The 19,863-nt window shown below is 48.1% G+C and overlaps 2 protein-coding genes across 3 annotated transcripts in view; one reads left to right on the top strand and one right to left on the bottom strand.

Annotated features, from left to right (window-relative positions):
* USP35 (ubiquitin specific peptidase 35) overlaps positions 1-14,121 on the bottom strand; it is a gene marked incomplete at its 5' end in the record, with an annotated part of 49,908 nt that extends 35,787 nt beyond the window's left edge. Inside the window, one exon of one of the 2 annotated variants that reach the window (XM_081197322.1) lies at positions 13,787-14,121. Coding sequence is in view for 1 of the 2 variants with exons in the window: in XM_081197321.1 (XP_081053447.1) it covers positions 1,318-1,338 (21 nt within the window). Of the gene's footprint in view, positions 1-1,317; positions 1,427-13,786 lie in introns of those variants that run through there. The other variant, XM_081197321.1, reaches the window with a different exon arrangement.
* On the top strand, positions 3-19,826 carry KCTD21 (potassium channel tetramerization domain containing 21; the record flags this gene model as incomplete). The annotated part of the gene is given in 4 exon segments (XM_081197431.1): positions 3-27; positions 30-368; positions 18,547-18,558; positions 18,561-19,826. Coding segments are annotated over 4 exon segments (1,173 nt in total). The 3' UTR covers positions 19,358-19,826.
* Between the last annotated feature and the right edge of the window lie 37 nt (positions 19,827-19,863).

The following is a 19,863-nucleotide window of genomic DNA, read 5'->3' on the forward strand; positions in this document are numbered from 1 at the left end:
AGATGGGCTCGCTCTGTGGGTTTGTTTTTCTCCCCCCTCCCTACCCCCGAGTCACAATTCCAGGGCTGCGTCCCCTTTAACACCAGCTGATCGCCGGCCGCCTTTGCCCCGGAGCCGGCTGGGAGTTGTAGTCCCGTCCCCGGCCCGCGGCGCTGGCACCGGAGGCGCCCAGGAAATACAGTTCCCACGGAGCATTGCGGCCGGCTGGGGTTTCCCTTCGTCTCCTAGGCAGGGCAGATCCACCTCTCTCTCTTCCCCCCCTCCCCAGTCCACCCAAGCTTTCCCATCGTGTTTTTTTCCTCTCTCTCCCCTTCCCCACCCCAAAGAAGCATCTGCGACAGTGGTCCAGCAGGTTGGCAGCGCGACAGGTAAGTGATGCGAAAGATCCAGGTGCGCAGGGGGGAAGCCCTCCAATGAATGGGATGCTGGCTGGTCGCAGGAGAGATCAGCAGGGGGATCCTAAAGGCTGGGCCCCTCAGAGACATGCCTTTGGCTCAAGGTTCATGATACACCTTGATGGGGTTTTTTGTTTGTTTGTTTGTTTGTTTGGGGAGGGGGGGCTTTTAAAACCCAGCTGGCTCAGAAGTCACATTTCTCACGAAAACTGTCGGAAAGTTCCTCTGAAAGGAGAGCTGCATCTGTTGAGTTTCCACCTGTCAGGCAGTTAAAGGTGACAAGGTAGCAGATGTGTACCAGGCCCTTTTCCGGTTTGACATTGTCCTTCCACTTTGGTATCCAAAGGTGCTCCCAAGCGTATACACGCTTACATAAACTGTTGATATCAAGGCAACATGTCCCTATCTAAATGCCTTCCAACATTATGTACAAGTTTGTAAACCGCTCTTAAATTATACAGAGCAACAAGGCCCCTACACAACAGTAAAAGGTATATTCATATTATTTCCCCCACCATAAGTTATCTTACAATAGTCCATAAAAGGACCCAGCTCTATTACAAAGTCTGCTGTCATCCCATAATCTTAAAACCTCGTTGTTTTTAGACTTTGTGCTGTCTGATCATTTTTTTATTCAAGCTCTGCATGCAAACGCCTTTACTTTTCTCCATCTCTTTGCAGTACTTATTTCTGCTCTAAGTTACTGAGATCGTTTAGATGTGTGTTTGCGTAGAGACATAAAAAATACCCATTTATAACCTAGACTCTTTTCTTTCTTTCTTTACTCATTGTAGGGAGTTGTGATAGTCCAGTGGCTAGAGAGATGGCCTTGGAAGTTTGAAACACAATTTTATGCCACAGCTTTAGCTGTGAAGGTGACCGGGGGCTTTGAGTTCAGTCACTATTTTTCTGCCTAACCTACCTCGCAAAGTTGTTGTTGCATGAAAATGCCATCTGCTTTGGAGGAGAGGCAGACAGGCAGGCCATGAATGAGACATAAATAAACCCTCTGCAGTAGACCGTATTATTTCTGTTTTGGAGAAGGGAAACCATTATTAAAAATTGCCTAGAGCCTCTCAGCAATTTCCATTGCCGAGGTGGGGCTGAGATCTAGGTCTCTCATTCTGCTCACAACACCATCCAAACTCTAGGGAGAGACCAGCTTATTTGTACAACATCCGCCTCACATGCAGAAGGCCGCAGGTATCTCCTGTTTTGGAAAAGGAATTGGATAACAGGTAATGTAAAAGAACTTTTTCCCACGTACTACTGTCAAGTCAGATGTCCCCCATCTTATATTTGTGCAGCTGGTTACTCCTGCCTAAGTTTAGAACAGGCATCCCCAACCTTCGGCCCTCCAGATGTTTTGGACTACAATTCCCATCGTCCCTGACCACTTGTCCCGTTAGCTAGGGATCATGAGAGTTGTAGGCCAAAATATCTGGAGGGATGCAGGTTGGGGATGCCTAAGTTTAGAACCTTAGATTTGTCCCTACTGAAATGCGTTTTGTTACTTTGTTTTGGCCCAGTTCATCAATCTTTTCAGGGCATCTTGAATTCAAATTCTGTCTTCTGCGGTGTCATCTGCCAATTGGATGAGCATCCCCTCAATTCCTGCTTCTAAGTCATTTACAAAGACGTTGAACAACTAGGGGCCCTGGACAGAACTCTGCAGCACCTCCATTTGTCACTTTTTTCCAGGATGATATGAGGAACCATTAGTGAGTGGTCTTTGGGTTTGGTCAACTCCAAATCAACCTAACAGTTACCTCGTCCTGCCCATATTTTACCAGCTTTAACAGGAGCATATCATGGAGGACTTTGTCAAGGTCTGAAATCAAGATACACTATGTCCACAGCATTCCCCTGATCCACCAAGTTTGTACCTCTATCAAAGCTTGTAACTCTATCCTCTGGCATGACTTGTTTTTGAGAAACCCATACTGGGTCTTAGTAATCAAGGCATCCTTTTATAAGTGCTCACAGACCGACCATTCAATTCTCTGTTCTAGGACTTCTCCTGGTATCAACGTCAAGCTGATCTCTCGCTAGTTATCAGGATCTACACTGGTCTATCTCTAGTCTCTAGTCTGCAGAAACCTCACCTGTTCTCCAAGAATTCTCAACGATTGTAAACAGAGGCTCTGAGATTATATCCGCAAGTTCCTTTAGTACCCTTGGGTGCAGCTTGGGTGGAGATTTGAATTCGTTTATAGTAGGTACGTGTTCCCTTCTCTCTCTTTTTTTAAAAAAAAATTATTTATTGCATTTTTTGAACACAAAACAAACCAACAAACATATACAATACCATCACCATAAAACAGAACAGAAAAGAACAGAAAAAAATTAGAAAGTAAAGAAAGAATGAATACATCAAAATCAATTTATCCATTAATCATATTCTCATAACCTTTGGACTTCCTCACATCACCCTTTCCTGCATTCTCAGTCATACAGTTACAAGCAGCAAATTATTACCTTATTTCAAATCTTATTTTGTAGTTCTCAAATATTATATCCCCAATTTCCAATATTTTTATCATATACTAAACTGGTTAACTTAAGCATAATATTACCTCAGATTCCACCATTTTCTTAAACATCACTTAGTCATACCTCTTACAACTAAGTTACTGATGCCATGTTGTTTTTTATCGTGCATTCTCTTAGCATTCATATAGCTTATGATGTTTTTGTAAATAGTCTTTAAATTTCTTCCAGTCCTCTTCCACCGTCTCTTCTCCCAGGTCTCGAATTCTGCCAGTCATCTCAGCCAGTTCCATGTAATCTATCAGTTGCGTCTGCCATTCTTCCAGAGTGGGCAAATCCTGTGTCTTCCAGTGCTTTGCGATGAGTATTCTTGCTGCTGTTGTCGCATACATAAAGAAAGTTCTGTCCTTCTTTGGCACCATTTGGCCGACAATGCCCAAAAGGAAGGCCTCTGGTTTCTTAAGGAAGGTATATTTAAATACCTTTTTTAGTTCATTATAGATCATTTCCCAGAAAGCCTTAATCTTTGGGCACGTCCACCAAAGGTGAAAGAATGTTCCTTCAGTTTCCTTACACGTGTTCCCTTCTCTCTTTCACCCAATAGCATTTCTCTGTCTTCTCCATGCAGAGGACCTACTGCTTGCTTGTTCTTCCTCTTGTTTGCACATATCCAAAGAAACCTTATTCTTATTCTTATTCTTAACCTTTTTTGAAAGTCTGAGCTCATTCTGAGCTTTAGCCCGCCTGACTTTCTCCCTGCGACTGTTTGCTGTTTTCATAGTAGTACAATGAAGTCAGACATGGGTGGCGCTGTGGGTTAAACCAGAAGGTTGGCAGTTTGAATCCCCGCGACGGGGTGAGCTCCCGTTGCTCGGTTCCTGCTCCTGCCAACCTAGCAGTTCGAAAGCACGTCAAAGTGCAAGTAGATAAATAGGTACCACTCCGGCGGGAAGGTAAATGGCGTTTCCGTGCGCTGCTCTGGTTCGCCAGAAGCGGCTTAGTCATGCTGGCCACATGACCCGGAAGCTGTACGCCGGCTCCCTCAGCCAATAAAGCGAGACGAGTGCCGCAACCCCAGAGTCGGTCACGACTGGACCTAATGGTCAGGGGTCCCTTTCCCTTTACCTTTACGACTATAAATGCACTTCTGTGAGGAGGGAATTTCATAGTTTAGGGGCCGCCACAGAGAAGACCCTGTCCCTTGCTACACCCACTACCACCACCTTGATCCTGCAAGGGCAACAAAATTACCAAGAGGATTCTCTCTGCAGATCTTAAGAGGATCTGTAGGGAAGGAGGCCTTTCAGATATTTGGAGCTTAAGTCATTTAGAACTTTTAAACACTAATGTGATACTGCCAGGTTACATGTAACAGGAGAGGGTAAAGATGCTCTGTCTGAGACGATGAAGCGATGTTCCTAGTCAGAGTAGGAAATAGTAGCTAATGGGCAAATAGTCTGACAACTTCTTCTATCTTAGGGAGAAAGAGGGATGCTATACTTTCTGGCAAATCTGTTTCGATATGACTTTTGTCTGCTGGGTCCACATTAGAATTTCTTCTAAATGCAAAGTTGTTGAAAGCCAAGATCATCGCAAGTCCTGAGCTGCATGCAAAACCTTTTGCAGGACCTCAGCTCCTTGGAAAGATGAATGTAGCTAGACCAGGCTTGTTAGAGGCAAGGTAAAATTGAATTAAGGTTGCCACGATCTCTGCACTTAATTGAGAGTAAGCTTGGCTGAATTCACGGAAACTTCCTTCTGAGTAATCATGATTGGGATCGGGCCAGGGGGCAGACCCTGACGGCTGAACCAGTTTTTTAGTTTTTGTGGCTGAAGGCAGACGGCAAGCCAGAATTGGTAAATCATCTGTTAATACACGGCTGGTTCATTTTATCTAAGAGCACCAACGTGGATTTACCTATGATCTTATCTTTAAAGGTAGGACTGGTTTTAAGGGATTAAAGGTATAACGAGATGGGGCCAAAAATATCAGACAGGATATGTGCAAATATACCTTGATTAGCTGCGCCTTGCCTTACGATACAACCCCAAAGATAAACACGGAGATATTTTGGAAGGAAGATCTTTTTTAAGGATAGGTTTTAAAGTGTGATTGAGGCCACGGTGGCCTTAATGTTGCTTATGTATTGTCAGGGAACTGCCATCGGAGGAACAGGTGGGGAGAGGGCTCACGGAGGCTGGGAGGGACTCAGCAGCGGAAGCAGGGACCAGCAGGGGGAGAGATGGGTCTCTGGAGGAAAGTCTCACGAGGGCTGAGAGAGACGCAGCAGCTAAAGCAGGAACTAGCAGGGAAAGGGGAGGATCTCTGAGGGAAAGCGAGCAAGAGGGAGGGCTCAGGGACACGTCCAGCGAGAACAGTGGGGAGGTGTCAGAAGCTCCCATAGGGAGACCCATTCCTCGCCGGAAGCTGTCACGTCGTGAGTCCAGAAGACGTGTTTCCGTTAAGGAGCTTCTATGCTGGAAGCGCTTCCGAAAACAACCACTGTCGGAATCTGCAAGTGACTAGGGCAGACATGTCTGAGGAGCTCTGTCACACACATAGGTTTGTGGAGTTGCACAAACTCTGAGGGACCACGATTTTACGCACAAGCAGCTAATCATCCCATCACAGCATTCCGACAGTCTTTGTAAGCTGCCTGTGCAGGAGAAGGCATCATGAGCGACCCAGCCGGAACCGGAGAGGCAGGAGTTGGAGCGGGTCCAAGCTTGGAAGAAAGGTACCGAGCGTTGGAAATCCAACTGGCGCTGCAGACGGCGAGGCTTGAGGAGAGAAGGGCTCAGGATGCAGACAAGAAGGGGAGAGCCACCCAGTTCACCAGAAAGGTACCAGGATTGGTGCAGAAGTTTGGGGGGGACCCCAAGGACTACCATGCCTTTAGAACAGAGATGCAATATGCCCTCAATGTGCAGTTTGATGAATTCCCTGACGAGGAATCGCGAGTGGCTTTTGTGATTGGGCATCTTGAAAAAGGGGCGAGGGACTGGGTTAGACCCCTGATGGCAACGCACAATGACGTCCTAAAGGACACCATGAAGTTCTTTCGTGCAATGGATCTCATGTTTTCCAGCGATATTGAGGAGGGAGTGGTGCGCAGACAGCTAATGGCTTGCAAGCAGGGAAGCCGATCTGTCCGTGAGTACTGGACTGAGTTCACCATGCTGGTTCACAGATTGGGGTGGGACTTATCGGCGGCACCCATTCAAATGCTATTTGAAGAAGGCCTTGCTTCGGCTGTGAAAGACGAACTTTCCCGGGGTCCTAGGGCGGATTCTATGGATCAGCTGACTAAATCTGCGCTGACCATAGGAGCGCGCCAGGAGGCGAGAGCTTTGGAGAGGCGGGAAGGGAAGGGGGAACGCTGGAAGGAGTTCCGCATTCCTGACATTCCAGAGACAACTTTCCCGCCGGCAGAGCCGATGGAAATCGGAACAGCGCGCGCGCGCGCAGTTTCAAAGCCCAGTGAGGGGGGAAAGAAGGAAGGAAAAGGCGCCCGGAAATGCTATCTCTGCCAACAGCCAGGTCACTTTGCCAGTCTGCCCCCAGAGGAAGGAATGGCAAGGGATGGTGGGAGCTGTTGAGGGAAGAGAGGAGGGAAAACCGGAGCAGGTAAAAGGCCAACGCCTGGTTGCCACAGTCGGGGCACAGCAGCCGGGCCAAAGAGCAGTGAAAGTGCCCATGCCAGAAGCTCCTCAACCTGCCCTAGTGATTGAAGTGTCGCTAGAGCTGCAAAATGGACACCCCTTAAAGATAAAGGCGCTGTTGGACTCAGGCAGCTCCTGCAATTTCATGAGCAAAGAGTTTGCAGCTGAACACCAGATACAGACTATCCCTTTAAGCAACCCCCTGCAGGTGACCACGATCGATGGCAGGGAGTTGTTGGGAGGAGAAGTCAGCTTGCAGACCGTCCCAATGATAATGAAGGTGGCAAGGCACACAGAACTGATAGCGTTTAATGTGGCCACCTTGGGAGGAGCTCCTATTATTTTGGGGATGAGCTGGCTAGCGTTACATGATCCGCTGGTGGGCTGGCATCAGAGAGTGGTTTCCTTTGGTTCAGCACATTGTTTAGAACACTGCAAAGGGGGAAAGGGTTCAGCAGGGGCCCAAGCCACCCTAGCAGGGACGGAAGTAATGGAGAAGGTGAAGGTACCACCACAATACGCAGATCTCAGCGACGTGTTCAGCGAGAAGGAAGCTGACCAACTACCCTCGCATAGGCCCTTTGACTGTCAAATCAATTTACTCCCTGGGGCACAGCTTCCTGTAGGCAAGTTGTATGCCATGTCAGACAGAGAAATGCAGGAGCTAAGAGAGTTCATTGACAAGAACCTGAAGAGAGGCTTCATCAGAGAGTCCAAAGCAGTGGGAGGTAGCCCAGTGTTTTTTGTGGATAAAAAAAACACGGACAAGCCGAGACTTGTGTGTGACTTCAGGGCCTTAAACGCAGTGTCAGAACCCTTGGCTTTCCCTATGCCCAGGATTGACGACATTTTGACCAGGGTGCGGAAGGGAAAGATTTTTACAAAGCTGGACCTAAGGGGGGCGTACAACCTGATACGTATAAGGAAAGGGGATGAATGGAAAACCACCATGTTCACCCCTTTGGGGGCATTTGAATATCTCGTGATGCCATTTGGCTTACAAGCAGGCTCGGCGTGCTTCCAATCGTTTATGAACCACGTACTGGGGCCTTTGCTTTACAAGAATTGTGTGGCCTTCCTAGATGACGTGTTGGTGTATTCTGAGAATGAGGAGCAGCATGTGGGAGACGTCAGAGAAGTGTTGAGCAGGCTGCAAGCCAACAGGCTGTGGGTGAAACTGGAGAAGTGTCAGTTTCATACCAAGGAGGTTGAATTCCTGGGGTACCGCCTGTCAGACAAGGGATTAGCCATGGATCCCGGCAAGGTCCAGGCAGTGCTGGAATGGAAAACACCCAAAACCAAGAAGGATGTGCAGAGGTTCCTAGGGTTTGGGAACTTTTATCGTAAGTTCATCCGAAACTTTGCACACCTGACGGCGCCCATTACGGACTGTCTCAGCAGTAAGAAGAAATTTGTTTGGACTGAGGAGGCGGAGCGAGCTTTTGAGGAACTGAAAAGGGCCTTCGCCTCTGAAGGACAACTTCTGCATGTGGATTTACAAAAAAAGATGAGGGTCGAAACAGACGCATCAGACAGAGCCATAGGGGTGGTGCTTCTTCTGCAGCCAGGGAAGGAGGAGTCAGAGTGGAGACCGTGTGCCTTTTTTTCGCGAAAGCTGAACAAATCCGAGAGGAACTACACGGTGTACGACCGAGAACTTCTTGCTATTCATGAGGCTTTCCGGAGATGGAGGCACCTGCTAATTGGTGCACAACATAAGGTGCAAGTGTGCACTCACCATAAGAACCTAGAGTATTGGAGAACGGCGCGAGTGCTCAACCAACGGCAGTTGAGATGGGCCCAGGAGTTCTCCAAATTTAACTTTGAGATTTGTTACGTGCCAGGCCCAGAGAACGTTAGGGCGGACGCTCTCTCACGCAAACCTGAATATTTGGAGGGGGAGGGAGCACCCAAAGAAAGACATGTCATTCCAGAGGACCGCTGGGTGTGTGGGGCGGCATTGGTGGGGCAAAGGGAACTGGTAGAGGGAACGGTGCATGATGAATATGCCCAGGACAAACTCAGGGGTCTCAGGAGGGATGGAGACAAACCCGGGGGTTTTGAGGAGAGAAACGGGGCGTTGTATTACAAGGGAGCGTTATATATACCTGAAGGTGATTTGAGGGAGAAGGTACTCAAGCAACTGCACGATAGCCCCACAGCAGGGCATTTTGGGCAACACAAAACCATGTGGCTGGTTACCAGGGAATTTTGGTGGCCCAAGGTCAGGGAAGATGTGCGGGAGTATGTGAGAGGGTGTGACCAATGCCAGCGAGCCAAGGGGGAGAGGCGGAACCGGCAGGGTTATTAGAACCACTACCCACACCTGAAAGACCATGGGAAGCAGTGGCAATAGATTTCATGACTGATCTGCCAAAGTCCAGAGGGAAAACAGCCATCATGGTTGTGGTAGACCTGTTAACCAAAATGGCCCACTTTATAGCCTGCTCACATGCTGTCACGGCAGAAGAAACCGCTAAACTGTTTGTAGAAAATGTGTTTAGGTTGCATGGCGCCCCCTTGAGGGTGGTTTCAGACTGAGGGAAACAATTTACTTCCAGGTTCTGGAGGAAGCTCATGAGCTTACTGCATGTAGAGGTCAATTTTTCGACTGCCCGGCATCCTGAAACCAACGGGCAGGCGGAAAGAGCCAATGGCATCCTCCAGCAATATTTGAGGTGTTATGTGAATGACAGAGAGAATGATTGGGTGGAGAAGCTGGCGTTGGCAGAATTTGCCTACAACAATGCGGAGAACGTGTCCACGGGGATGAGCCCCTTTTTGGCTAATTACGGGTGCCATCCCCGGGCTTTCCCAGGGGGGGAAGGGGAGAACTGGAGCGTTCCAGCTGCCGAACAGTTCGTAGAAGAAATGGAAACGATCCATCGCCAGCTCCAACTTAACTTAGACAGGGCCAAGGAGGAATATAAGAGGCAGGCAGACAAAAACAGAAGAGAAGGTGAAACCATTAGGGTGGGGGACCAGGTGTGGCTGTCAACCCAAGGGTTACCATTCAAAGGGGGTTGTAAGAAGTTAAGACCCAAAAGACTGGGCCCATTTGAAGTCACGCAACAGGTCAACCCAGTGGCTTTCAGACTCCGGTTACCGAACCACATGAAGCTGCACCCAGTTTTCCACAGGTCGTTGCTGTCACCGTATAAAGGGGACAGAGAAGGGAGGGTCACTCGGGGACCAGCAATGGAGGAAAGGGAACACAGCTACCATGTAGCGGAGATCCTCGATTCCAGGTGGAAGGGAGATCAAGTAGAGTATTTGGTAACGTGGGAAGGGGAACCGGAGTCGGAAAACACCTGGGTCATGGCAGAGGATGTCAATGACGAGGTTTTAATAGAAACTTTTCATCAGAGGTTCCCACGTAAACCTCAGCCAGTGGCGAGGTTCCGGAGGGAATACTTTGCCACCACCGACGAAGAAGAAGAGTTGGAGGGGTTCACAGATTCCGAGGAGGAGGAGGATTCAGCGAGCCGGAACGGCGACCGATGGAGGGAAATGTTCGAGACGTCTGAAGATGAAGAGGATTCTTTTCGGGGTTTTACCTCCTCACCGCCCAGAGGAGAGGGAATGGGTGGGGGTGAAGGGGGTCCTGGAGGGGAGGTGGATGTCAGGGAACTGCCATCGGAGGAACAGGTGGGGAGAGGGCTCACGGAGGCTGGGAGGGACTCAGCAGCGGAAGCAGGGACCAGCAGGGGGAGAGATGGGTCTCTGGAGGAAAGTCTCACGAGGGCTGAGAGAGACGCAGCAGCTAAAGCAGGAACTAGCAGGGAAAGGGGAGGATCTCTGAGGGAAAGCGAGCAAGAGGGAGGGCTCAGGGACACGTCCAGCGAGAACAGTGGGGAGGTGTCAGAAGCTCCCATAGGGAGACCCATTCCTCGCCGGAAGCTGTCACGTCGTGAGTCCAGAAGACGTGTTTCCGTTAAGGAGCTTCTATGCTGGAAGCGCTTCCGAAAACAACCACTGTCGGAATCTGCAAGTGACTAGGGCAGACATGTCTGAGGAGCTCTGTCACACACAGAGGTTTGTGGAGTTGCACAAACTCTGAGGGACCACGATTTTACGCACAAGCAGCTAATCATCCCATCACATGTATTTACATGTCTAACACTCTTTTGTACGCCCCAGGGCTCAGGGGAACTTGCATCAACGTCTGCAGGTTGTTGTTGCAGGTGGCACTTCCGTAACAAAGCTTTTGCCAATTTGACATCCTCCAGATGTCTTGAACTGCAACTACAACTCCCATCAGCGTCAGACACCATGGCCAGTGGTGGTGTCAGGGATGCTGAGAGTCAGTCCAGTAATATCTGGAGTGCCACAGGTTACTCACCTGGTCTGCACTGACTGACAATGACTCCAGGGATTTCAGAACATAAGAATATACGGTCGCACCTTGTTTTTCAAGCAGTTAGTTCTCGAACGTTTTGGCTCCCGGACGCTGCAAACCCAGAAGTGAGTGTTCTGGTTTGCGAACTGTTTTTGGAAGCCAAACATCTGATGCGGCTTCCGATTGGCTACAGGAGCTTCCTGCAGCCAATCAGAAGCCGCGCTTTCGTTTCCGAACGTTTTGGAAGTTGAAAGGACTTCTGGAAAGGATTCCGTTCGACTTCCAAGGGACGACTGTAGTAAGAGTCTTCTGTATCCAGCCATTTGCCCTTGCCCTCCAACATTTCTCTCCTAAAGGAGGGATTTCTTCCTCCTCCTCCTCTTCTTCTTCTTCTTCTTCTTCTTCTTCTTCTTCTTCTAAAACCCACCCATCTGACTTGGTTGCCCCAGCCACTCTGGGTTGCTTCCAACATATATAAAAACATACTAAAATGTTAAACTTCAGATAACTATATGCATACAAGTCTCATTCCTTTGCACTGAGCTATGGCTCTTTCATAGCCTTTCCTATGTAGACAAGCACAAAATCGTTCCCCCAAGTTAGCCATCACTCCACACAGAGATGTATGCTTGCTTCAGGTTAAATACAGAACGGCTCTGACCAGTTGTTTGACATTTTTTCAAGGTCAGTTAAGCCCCTGCTTTGCAGATAGTTATTTTAAAAACAAAGGGGGTGGAATTTGCGCAGGAGTAAAAGTTCATCAGCGCAGCCACTTGTTTCAAAGCTAGGCCGTCGGGTCGGACCACAAGCGCAAAGCAGGTCAAGGAAGCAAATATCCACATAGGCCTCAAAGGTCTTTCACCAGCGACCTTTGACACATATGCACACCAACATTCTTCACCCAAGGGGGCCAGTTTCCTACCTGCATTTCAGTTATCCTCCAGGTATTATGTAGGCCTCAAGTCAGGGATGGCTAAACTTCAGTATACCTGAAGGAGCGTCTCCACCCACATTGCTCAGCCCAGACACTGAGGTCCAGCTCAGAGGGCCTTCTGGCAGTTCCCTCACTGCGAGAGGTGAAGCCACAGGGAACCAGGCAGAGGGCCTTCTCGGTAGTGGCGCCCGCCCTGTGGAATGCCCTCCCACCAGATGTCAAGGAGATAAACAACTACAGTCATACCTCGGGTTACAGATGCTTCAGGTTGCGTTTTTTCAGGTTACAGACGCGCCAAAACCCAGAAGTACTGGAACAGGTTACTTCTGGGTTTCAGCGGTTGCACATGTGCAGAAGTGCTAGATCGCGCTTTGCACGTGCGCAGAAGTGCCGAATTGCAATCTGCACGTGCGCAGACGCGGCGCTGCGGGTTGCAAATGCTGTGGGTTGCGAACGTGCCTCTCGTACAGATCACATTTACAACCCGAGCATCCACTGTACCTTACTTTTAGAAGACATCTGAAGTATTGTGAAGTTTTATGTTTGATGTTTTATTATGTTTTTATATTTTGCTGGAAGCTGCCCAGAGTGGCTGGGAAACCCAGCCAGATGGGCGGGGTATTATTACAGTGGTACCATAGTTCTTGAACTTAATCTGTTCCGGGAGCCCGTTTGACTCTCGAAACTGTTTGAAAACCAAGGCGCGGCTTCCGATTGGCTGCCAGAGCTTCCTGCACACAAGCAGAAGCCGCATCAGACGTTTGGCTTCCAAAAAGCGTTCACAAACCGGTACACTTATTTTCTGGTTTGCAGCGTTCAGGAGCTGATTTGTTTGGCAACTAAGCCGTTCAGGAACTAAGGTTCCATTGTATAAGCCTCTTAATTATGCACCAGCATAATGGCATTTTGTCCCCTTGGCAATGGGCACCTATTATTTTGCGCTTCAGAGGCTTAACAACAACAACTCAGGTCGTTCCCAGCTGAATTGTTGTTTAGAAGTTTACGGCTGAGACAACATACAATGAAGGGTTTTTATTATTATGATTTCTAATTTTCGGTCTTACATATTTTTACATGCCCTTCCTTGCACTTAGATACTTTCTGTTGAGCGGTATACACATTCTTCACATTGTTTTATTTATTTGTTAATCGCTTCCTCTAAAATATTTAGAAGCAATTTAACAATAAAAGAATAGACAAAGCAAAAATCAGACCCAGTTCCCGACTTCCCATAAGAGGCATCTATCTATCTGTTTGATCACTGTAAGAATTAGATGGTGGGCTACCTTCTTAGGAATATATGGCTGACCACTGTTGGACTTAGGACACAGCTACATTAGTTTTTGGGATGCGGGTGGCGCTGTGGGTTAAACCACAGAACCTAGGGCTTGCCGATCAAAAGGTCGGCGGTTCGAATCCCCGTGATGGAGTGAGCTCCCGTTGCTTGGTCCCTGCTCCTGCCAACCTAGCAGTTCAAAAGCACGTCAAAGTGCAAGTAGATAAATAGGTACCGCTCTGGCGGGAAGGTAAACGGCGTTTCCGTGTGCTGCTCTGGTTCGCCAGAAGTGGCTTAGTCATACTGGCCACATGACCCGGAAGCTGTACGCCGGCTCCCTTGGCCAATAAAGCGAGATGAGCGCCGCAACCCCAGAGTTGGTCACAACTGGACCTAATGGTCAGGGGCCCCTTTACCTTTTACATTGGTTTTAAATGTGTTATAACACCACGACACCAGATGGCGCTGTAGAGTTTGATCCGTCGCTAATGTGATTTCCCATTATGAGCTTTGCAACGTGTTTTCCCAAAACGGTTTTTTTAATGTGTCTAGATCCAGCCTTAGAATGCAGACAGAAAACTTGTGCTCATCCAGCAATACAATTCTTGCATTTCTTATCCCTCATGTTTCCCTTGACACCCTAACTGGCTTACTCCCTCCAAGATCACTCTTTGCCCAAGTGGTCTTACCTCACGGATGGGTCGGTGAAATGGTCTTTCCAGCCTCAGATCTCACCTGACGCAGTGAATAAAGAGTCGTGGGGAAAGGCCCATTCACGCAGCCAACTGTTATTCTTCTTTTCCATAACATGCAAGGGTTCAGCACGCCGTGTCATAATGGATTGAAGAGGGTCTGAAAGTTCTGACTACTAACACACCTTTCCGTAACCTGGTACAGTGATACCTTGGTTCACAAACTTAATCCGTTCCGGATTTGGAACCAAAGCGTTCCAAAACCAAGGCGCGCTTTCCCATAGAAAGTAATGCAAAATGGATTAATTCGTTCCAGACTTTTTTTAAAAAAAACCCTAAAACAGCAATTCAACATGAATTTTACTAATGAGATCATTGATCCATAAAATGAAAGCAATAATCAATGTGCTGTACTATAAAATAAATAAGCCAGTATTGTAGATGATTAAAAAAAATAAAATTCTTACCTGCACTGATGATAATCATTGTTTGGATGGGGGGCTTTTACCCATTTCCGCAGTCGCACAATCAATCAATCAGTAGCTGAACTGGGTTCCACACAGTCACAAAAACAGATTAACCAAAAAAGCCTCAAAAACAAAACCACAAAATACATAGCAAAAATAAAAGCACCAAACTTAATCCGTTCCAGAACTTTGTTTGACTTCCAAAATGTTTAAAAACTAAGGCGCAGCTTCTGATTGGTGCAGCCGCCCCTGAAACAATAGCCTACAGCCACATCGGACGTTTGGCTTTCGAAAAACATTAGAAAACCGGAACACTTACTTCCTGGTTTTTGGTGTTTGGGAACCAAGGCGTTTGAGAACCAAGGCTCCTAAGTAGGGTCCTCAGATTGTTGTTGTACTCCAACACCCATCAGTCCCAGCCAGGAAGGGGTGATGGGAGTTTCGTTAGCAAGTTTCTCTTCCTTTCTTCCTGACATGTATACCCCACAAGAGGTCCTCAAGGCAGCATACGTGGTTTTCATTCCTCTGTTTCATCCTCACAATAACCCTGTGAGGATTTGAACCCAGGTCTCCCAAGCCTTGTGTGACTTTCTAACTACACTGGCTTTGTGCCAATTAATAAAGGTACCTTGTCTCCAAATGGTATCTGGCCTCGGCAGAAGACCTAGAGGTGGACTTGCGTGCAGCTTCCTGAGTTTACAGCCCTGAGATTTCCAACGGGGGACTTCCGGGTTGGCGCGATCTGGAAATGGCGGGTTCCCTCCGAGCTGCGGAGGGAATCGGCTCAACTGAGGACGGGTCTTGCCGTGCCGGCGACGCGGGGACCCTTAGAAACCGCAGGCGCTGAAGCCTGCAGACTGGAAGACTCGGTGGGCGCCTTAAGCGCCCCCCCGACCCACGAAGAGCCTTTTTAAAGGCTGCAGAGAGGGTACGGAGGGTGGCGTGGCGCTGAGAGTCGATCGCTACCTTGGTTGAGCGGAGCCGCGAGCCATGACTGGAGAGCGCTGACTTCCTTCCTTGAAATTCGGACTGAAAAAGAATAACCCGTGAGTAAGATGGAATTGGACTTTAAGAATATTTTCCTGTGAATCCGAGACGACCGGGGGGTGTGCTAAAAGGAAGTCCACACCCCCCCTCTTGCAGACGATCTAAAGCAACAATAGAAGAACTAAGCTGGAGAGCCTACCCTTTGTGGGGTGAGTTAAAAAAAGACATTAACTTCCAAGATTTGGCAAAAAGAAATTTTGAGCTGGAGTGAAAGAGTGGAATTTTAGAAGCTTCTTTTCTGTTGTATACAACCCCCCTCCCGGGCCCGGGAGCGTCCTGTGTTTGAGCTTGTGGAAGAGGAATACAGAGTTTGACAGCTGTCAAAGCTGTCAAACGGACAGTTTAAAGTTGAAAAATTGTCATCTAAGATCCCTCTGGATTAAAATCAGTTATAATTGAACTAAAATTGTTGGAAACAAAGTAATAACAACAAGTCAGAGGATTATTGGAGAAAGATTATTAAGTAACCAGATTCCCTCTAGGGGGAACTCTGTGTCATTACAATGGCTGTGGATGGAAAGTTACTAGTGGAAATTGAAAGAATGTTTCATTTGGTGGGAATCTTACAAGAGCAGAGTCTGGCTATGAATAAACAACTCATGACCTTGACCTCTGGAACAAGCAGCTCTGCTGAATGTATTGAGGACCTGAATGAGAAAGAATCTGCAGCTGAATCGGAAATGATAACTCAAGAAGTGGAGGAGACTAAACAAGGAAAAGAGAAAGCAAAGATGGAAAGTACCAACCAGAAGCTTACACCAGTGGAATATAAGCAAGGAGACTTTTGGATTACATTGACTACAAATCTGCGAAAGATGCAAAAGACGAAGGAGGAGGCCCCGGGAGTATATGGAATACAGGAACTCAAAATAAAGAAGAAATATGATTGGGGCCTCCACTCTGACTCTGAAGATGCATGGCCTGCGGAACTTTTGCAGCAGTTGTTTTCAAATGTCCTTGTGGGAAGAGAACCTGGTTTGATGGGGACAGAACTCCTTCGAGATTCGACGACCAACATAAAGGACTACCAACAAGACCGGCGGAGAGGGACTGAAAGAGACTTGAAAGCCTCGGACGTGAGGAATCCAGGCTAAGAACTGTTATTTGGACATGTATTGGGGAAGGGACGAAAACCGGGGATGGGAGGGAGGGAAGAATAGAACTTTAAAAACACTCAGGACCTTTGGGTTTAGTTAATACGACTTTTATCTAAGACAAAACGGGAAATCGATGGAAGGGAATTTGAGTCCAACTTAGAAAAAACTTATTCTTTTTTCTTTTCTTTTTTATAAAAGAGGCAATATTAAGATGGTTAAGAGTAGAAATTTTAATTTGCTGACACAATTATGGGAATTGGGATGCATGAAGGGGGGTGGGGGGAAGTCAAGGAACAAGGTTAAGAAAGTAGGATTTTCTGAAATTATACATGTTATTGTCTTGTCCTTTCTGTGTGTGTTATGTTTTTATAAAACGTGAAAAACCAATAAAAATTATTTTAAAAAAAAAGAGAGATTTCCAACGGGGAAATTGTTGTTGACTTTGAGGCAAACTAGCGTTCAAGGCTGATGACCAGTTACTACGGGTCTCCATTTCCCTGTACCCAATAACTCATTCACACAGGTTCATACCATCAGATGATTTCCTCTTCACTGTGTTACTCAGAAGTTGGAAGCCTGGTGGCATCTGAATGGGCAAAGTAGCTATGCTGAAAAGACGTAGAAGTTCTATCTGTGGGAGTTTTGTTCTCGCTTGCAAGCTGACGCTGAAAGCTGCAGTTATGATCTTTCACGTGGGAACCAAACACCTTGAAAGTGGATCCTCAGGTTGTTTGACAGTGGAACGGTCTCCCTCCTTGGGAGGTTTTTAAGCAGAGGTTGGATGGGCGTCTGTCCTGGATGCTTTAGCTGAGATTCCCAACTCTATGATTCTATAATACAGCCTTCTAGGTGCTAGTTGTTGTTATTGTTTAGTCATGTCCGACTCTTTGTGACCCCATGGACCAGAGCAGACCAGGCACTCCTGTCTTCCACTGCCTCCCACAGTTTGGTCAAACTCATGTTGGTAGCTTCGAGAACACTGTCCAACCATCTCATCCTCTGTCATCCCCTTCTCCTTGTGCCCTCCATCTTTCCCAACCTCAGGGTCTTTTCCAGGGAGTCTTCTCTTCTCATGAGGTGGCCAAAGTATTGGAGCCTCAGCTTCAGGATCTGTCCTTCCAGTGAGCGCTCAGGGCTGATTTCCTTCAGAATGGATAGATTTGATCTTCTTGCAGTCCATGGGACTCTCAAGAGTCTCCTCCAGCACCAGAATTCAAAAGCATCAATTCTTCGGCAATCAGCCTTCTTTATGGTCCAGCTCTCACTTCCATACATCACTACTGGGTAAACCAAAGCTTTAACTATACAGACCTTTGTTGGCAAGGTGATGTCTCTGCTTTTAAAGATGCTGTCTAGGTTTGTCATTGGACAAACTCCATGGACAAAGACAACAGGTGCTAGTACAGGTGTGCAAAGCCCTAATCAGCTTCCAAAATAAGAAGAGTTTGGATTTGATATCCCACTTTATCACTACCTGAAGGAGTCTCAAAGCGGCTAACAATCTCCTTTCCCTTCCTCTCCCACAACAAACACTCTGTGAGGTGAGTGAGGCTGAGAAACTTCAGAGAAGTGTGACTAGCCCAAGGTCACCCAGCAGCTGCATGTGGAGGAAGAGGGAAGCGAACCCCGTTCACCAGATTACAAGTCCACTGCTCTTAACCACCACACCACACTGGCTCTCAAAAGATCATCTTACCCCTTAGATACCCAACCAGTTATTGTGCTCTGCAGGAGAAGACTTCCTGCTGATACTGTCAGGGACTGGCTGGAGACTGAGGAGTGGTGGCTAGGCAAATTGACGAGTGGGGCACTGGGGAAAAGGGGGTTAGAAGCTGAGGGAAGAAGGGATCTGGGGGAACCCGTAACAGGCAGGAGACAAGAGTCAGGCAGGAGAAGCTGGAGGGTTGGAGAGTGAAGTGTAGGTCCAGGAGGACAAGAGGGATGGGTCCTTCTGGTGGAGAGTCAAGGGCTTTCACACCTCCTCCTCCTCCTCTTGTTCCTTTACCTCTTCTGCTCCACCAGAAGAGGATTGAAGAGGGAGGTAAATGGAAGAATTTTAATGCACTCAAGTTTCTCCCCCTCCAAAAAAATCCCACCCCTAAACGATGCATGTGCTAATGTCTGATGCTCATTCCTTCCATCCTAGATCTGCTCCGGACGTCCTTCCCCCCACCATGTCAGAGCCTATAACGCTAAACGTTGGTGGGAAGCTGTACACAACATCCCTGTCCACCTTGACCAGCTTCCCAGACTCCATGCTGGGTGCTATGTTCAGCGGGAACCTGCCAACCAAGAGGGACAGCCAAGGCAACTGCTTCATTGACCGCGACGGCAAGGTTTTCCGCTACATCCTCAACTTCCTGAGAACCTCCCACCTGGACCTCCCAGAGGACTTCCAAGAAATGGGCCTGCTCCGCCGAGAAGCAGATTTCTACCAGGTCCAGCCGCTGATCGAGGCCCTGCAGGAGAAGGAGGTGGAGCTCTCTAGGGCAGAGAAGAACGCCATGCTCAACATCAGCTTGGACCAGAGGACTCAGACGGTTCACTTCACCGTCCGGGAAGCTCCCCAGATCTACAGCTTGTCCTCTTCCAACATGGAAGTGTTCAACGCTCACATCTTCAGCACCTCCAGTTTGTTCCTCAAACTTCTGGGCTCCAAACTCTACTACTGTTTCAACGGCAACCTGTCCTCGATCTCCAGCTACCTGCAGGATCCCTACCACGTGACCTTGGATTGGGTTGCCAGCGTGGAAGGGCTGCCGGAAGAGGAGTACACCAGGCAGAACTTAAAGAGGTTGTGGGTCCTGCCGGCCAAGAAGCAGATCAACAGTTTCCAGGTGTTTGTAGAGGAGGTACTGAAAATCGCCATGAGCGATGGCTTCTGCGTCGACTCCTCTCACCCACACGCCTCGGATTTTATGAACAATAAAATTATCCGGTTAATACGGTACAAGTAGGCGGGGCCTCTTTGCCCCCCGTTCCACTACACATAGCAACAATGCGCTGAGGTTCGTGTCTGGACACGGGTTTCCCTTTCCGAGCCCGCTTCACGAATCGTGCGCTAATAACCTGAATTACAAAGCTAGTTTTCTGCTTAACAGACTAACCAGTATGTGTCGAAACTCCAGATTAGGGATGTGTGACAGATTGGTTTGTGGGCCAGGTGGTAGCAGGGACTGAGGAAGATCTCTGGTTCCGTGTCAACCAATTGCCCTTCTTCTAAGATGCATCATCGGGAAGGGACGAGTCTCTTCCTGTGGGCACCGGCAATGACATCAGCACTGGGGGCATTATGTACTGCCCTTGTTTGCCCCCCTTGCATGTTCGATGCTATATTGTGCCCGGCAAGGAAGAGGCAGAAAGGGCGAGGGAGGGGGAATGTTGATGGATAAATCTGTTTCCCAAACGGCACAATGCCAGAATGAAGCTGTTCATCCCTTATCTGTGCGGTTGACAGGGCAAA

The sequence above is a fragment of the Podarcis bocagei genome, assembly GCF_964188305.1.
Source record: "Podarcis bocagei genome assembly, chromosome: 6".
NCBI classification, from domain to species: Eukaryota; Metazoa; Chordata; class Lepidosauria; order Squamata; family Lacertidae; genus Podarcis; species Podarcis bocagei.